The following is a 3,894-nucleotide window of genomic DNA, read 5'->3' as shown; positions in this document are numbered from 1 at the left end:
ATATATATATATATATATATATATATATATATATACACACATACATGTTTATTATATACATACAAACAAACACATACACATATGTATATATACACTTATGTGAAGGTGCATGACCTTGTGGTTAGGGTATTCGGCTCACAAGTGCAAGGTCATGAGTTCAATTCCTGGAGATTCATTATGCCTTTAAGCAAGACACTTTATTTCACATTCCTTCATGCAAATCAGTTGGCAAAAATGAGTTGTACCTGTAATTCAAAGGGTCAGCCTATCACATCTTGTGTCTCCCTGAGAATTACATTAAGGGTACGTGTGTCTATGGAGCGCTCAGCCACTTGCACATTAATTTCACACACAGGCTGTTCAATTGGAACCCTCATCATTATAACCGACAGAGCACTAGTATACACACACACACACACACACACGCACACACACCGATATATAAATATATACAATTATATATATATTTATATAAATATACATGTGTGTATGCATATGTACATGTTTATGTGTGTGTGTATATATCTTTATAAATAATAATAATAATAATAATAATGATAGTAATCAAAACATCAAAGGTTCCTTTGAAGCTAGGCTCATAAGGCTGGTTTCTCCAATTCTGTAGTGTATACATTCCCCACAGTGGAGGCGCAATGGCCCAGTGGTTAGGGCAGCGGATTCGCGGTCATAGGATCGCGGTTTCGATTCCCAGACCGGGCGTTGTGAGTGTTTATTGAGTGAAAACACCTAAAGTTCCACGAGGCTCCGGCAGGGGATGGTGGTTAACCCTGTTGTACTCTTTCACCATAACTTTCTCTCACTCTTACTTCCTGTTTCTGTTGTGCCTGTAATTCAAAGGGTCAGCCTTGTCACACTGTCTCATGCTGAATATCCCCGAGAACTATGTTAAGGGTACACATGTCTGTGGAGTGCTCAGCCACTTGCACGTTAATTTCACGAGCAGGCTGTTCCGTTGATCAGATCAACTGGAACCCTCGACATCGTAGGCGACGGAGTGCCAACAGACACACATTCCCAACTGACCACCACCTGGACAGGACACTGGACTGTTGCAGGGCTACTAATTTTTGCCAGCCTGAGTGGACTGGAGAAAAATATGAAATGAAAAGCCTTGCTCAAGAACACAACACATCGCCTGGTCCAGGAATCAAAACCACAATCTTACAATCATAAATGCAATACTCTGACCACTAAGCCATGCACCTCCACAATAACGAGACATACACACCTGGATGGATGAACAGACAGACGGACGGACAGATGGATGGATGGATGGATGGGTGGAGGGATGGACAGAGGGATCCAGGTGTGCACATATTTAGAGCTGTGAAATTCCAAAGGAAGGAGGCATCTTCATACCCTTAAGCAAGGTTTTCAAAACTTCCGAGTCAGCATCGCTCAGGTCTAGCTTGTCAGAATCGATTGGTCTGTCCAGGTTTGGTAAAGAATCATCGGACTTCAGTGAGGACTTGAATACAGGAAACCGGGGGTCAGAAACTGCTGAAATTACAATGATGACAATAATAATGATAGTAGTAGTAGTAGTAGTAGTAGTAGTGGAAGTAGTAGTAGTAGTAGTAGTAGTAGTAGTAGTAGTAGTAGTAGTAGTGGAAGTAGTAGTAGTAGTAGTAGTAGTAGTAGTAGTAGTAGTAGTAGTAGTAGTAGTGGAAGTAGTAGTAGTAGTAGTAGTAGTAGTAGTGGAAGTAGTAGTAGTAGTAGTAGTAGTAGTAGTAGTAGTAGTAGTAGTAGTAGTAGTAGTGGAAGTAGTAGTAGTAGTAGTAGTAGTAGTAGTAGTAGTAGCTGTAGTGGAAGTAGTAGTAGTAGTAGTAGTTGTAGTAGTAGTAGTACTAGTAGTAGTAGTAGTAGTAGTAGCTGTAGTGGAAGTAGTAGTAGTAGTAGTAGTAGTTGTAGTAGTGGAAGTAGTAGTAGTAGTAGTAGCAGTAGTAGTAGTGGAAGTAGTAGTAGTAGTAGTAGTAGTAGTAGTAGTAATAGTAGTAGTAGTAGTGGAAGTAGTAGTAGTAGTAGTAGTAGTAGTAGTAGTAGTAGTTGTAGTAGTGGAAGTAGTAGTAGTAGTAGTAGTAATAGTAGTAGTAGTAGTAGTGGAAGTAGTAGTAGTAGTAGTAGTAGTAGTTGTAGTAGTGGAAGTAGTAGTAGTAGTAGTAGTAGTAGTAGTAATTGTAGTAGTAGTAGTAGTCATTTCTTCTATAGGCACAAGGGCCTGAAATTTGGCGGGGTGAAGGAGAATAGTCAATTACATCGACCTCCAGTGATTAACTGGTACTTGCTTTATCAACCCTGAAAGGACAAAAGGCAAAGTTGACCTCAGCAGAATTTGAACTCAGAATGCAGAGACAGACAAAATGCCACTAAGCATTTGGTGTACTAACGAGTCTGCCAGCTCGATGCACTATAATAATAATAATAATAATAATAATAATAATAATAATAATATGAATCATAATAATGCTTTCAAATTTTGGTGCAAAGCCAGCAATTTAGGGGGAAGGGGTAAGTTGATTACATTGACCCCCAACAGTCAACTGGTCCTTATTTATATCAACACTGAGAGGATGAAAGGAAAAGTTGGCCCTGGCGGCATTTGAACTCAGAACATAAAGACAGATGAAATGCCACTAAACATTTCACCCCAAGTGCTAACGATTCTGCCAGCTTGCTGCCTTGATGATGATGATGATGATGATGACGATGATGATTTACAAGCATATATGAACAGAAGTACAACTTAAATTTTGAACATTTTCTAAATTTACATACTTATCAAACCCTCATGCTACATTTATTAACCCAGTTATTGCTACATTTTTGTTGGGGCACCACCTTGCAGTGTTTCAGTCGAACAAATCAACACCAGGACTTTAAAGCCTGGTACTTATTATTCTATCGGTCTCTTTTTGTCGAACCACTAAGTTACAGGGATGTAAACACACCAACACCGATTGTCAAGTAGTGTTTGGGAGACAAATACAAACACACACACACACACATATATACGACAGGCTTCTTTCAGTTTCCATCTACCAAATCCACTCACAAGGCTTTGGTCGGCCTGAGTAGAAGACACTTGCCCAAGGTGCCACGCAGTGGGACTGAACCTGGAACCATGTGGTTGGTAAGCAAGCTAATTACCACACAGCCACTCCTGCGCCTATGCTCATTAAACTGAGTTTATTGAACGAGGGACCTTTTGAAAAGTCACCTGATGAGACACATCTGCACCAAAGGATGCACTACAACCAGTTACACAGTATCTCACCTGGAAGGAACCAATGCAAGGTGGGTCAAAACGATTGTTGTGATTATTAAAGAATTGGTAATTGATTTATCTCTATTTTCTTATTTTTCTTAAATAAGTATAAACCGCGGTTTATTTAATTTCCTTATTTCTGAATATTAAATCTAATATTCAAAATAAATAACAGGTAAGAAACCAGTAAATTCATTGGACATTATTATCATCATCCCTTAATGAGGCTTATTTAACCTTTAATTGAACTTTTATATGTGTGTGTGTGTGTGTGTGTGTGTGTGTGTCTGTCTGTCTGTCTGTCTGTCTGTTTCTCTACTTTTTTTACCTTTTTGTCAAAGAAATCAACCCCAGGACTTTTTCTTTTTATGCCTGGATTTTATTCTATTGGTGTCTTTTGGTGAATGAACCGTTAAGGTATGAGGATGTAAACACACCAACACCAGTTGTCAAACAATAATGGGAGACAAACACAGACACAAAGACACACATAGATATAAATGCACACACACACACACACACATATATACATACTTACTTACATACATATGTATATGCGTGAAAAAGTGCCACACCCTAACAGTTGAGGGAACCCGTGGAAGAGGTAG

The 3,894-nt window shown here is 39.1% G+C and overlaps 1 protein-coding gene across 1 annotated transcript in view; it reads right to left on the bottom strand.

The window, feature by feature from the left end:
- LOC106869832 (uncharacterized) overlaps positions 1–3,894 on the bottom strand; it is a 121,208-nt gene that overhangs the window by 16,345 nt on the left and 100,969 nt on the right. The window contains exon 4 of the mRNA XM_052977249.1: positions 1,381–1,521. Coding sequence (XP_052833209.1) covers positions 1,381–1,521 — 141 coding nt within the window. The remainder of the gene's footprint in view (positions 1–1,380; positions 1,522–3,894) is intronic.

This window comes from Octopus bimaculoides, chromosome 27 (assembly GCF_001194135.2).
Source record: "Octopus bimaculoides isolate UCB-OBI-ISO-001 chromosome 27, ASM119413v2, whole genome shotgun sequence".
NCBI classification, from domain to species: domain Eukaryota; kingdom Metazoa; phylum Mollusca; class Cephalopoda; order Octopoda; family Octopodidae; genus Octopus; species Octopus bimaculoides.
The sequence above is the reverse complement of the archived record's forward strand: the minus strand, read 5'-3'. Positions and strand labels throughout refer to the sequence as shown.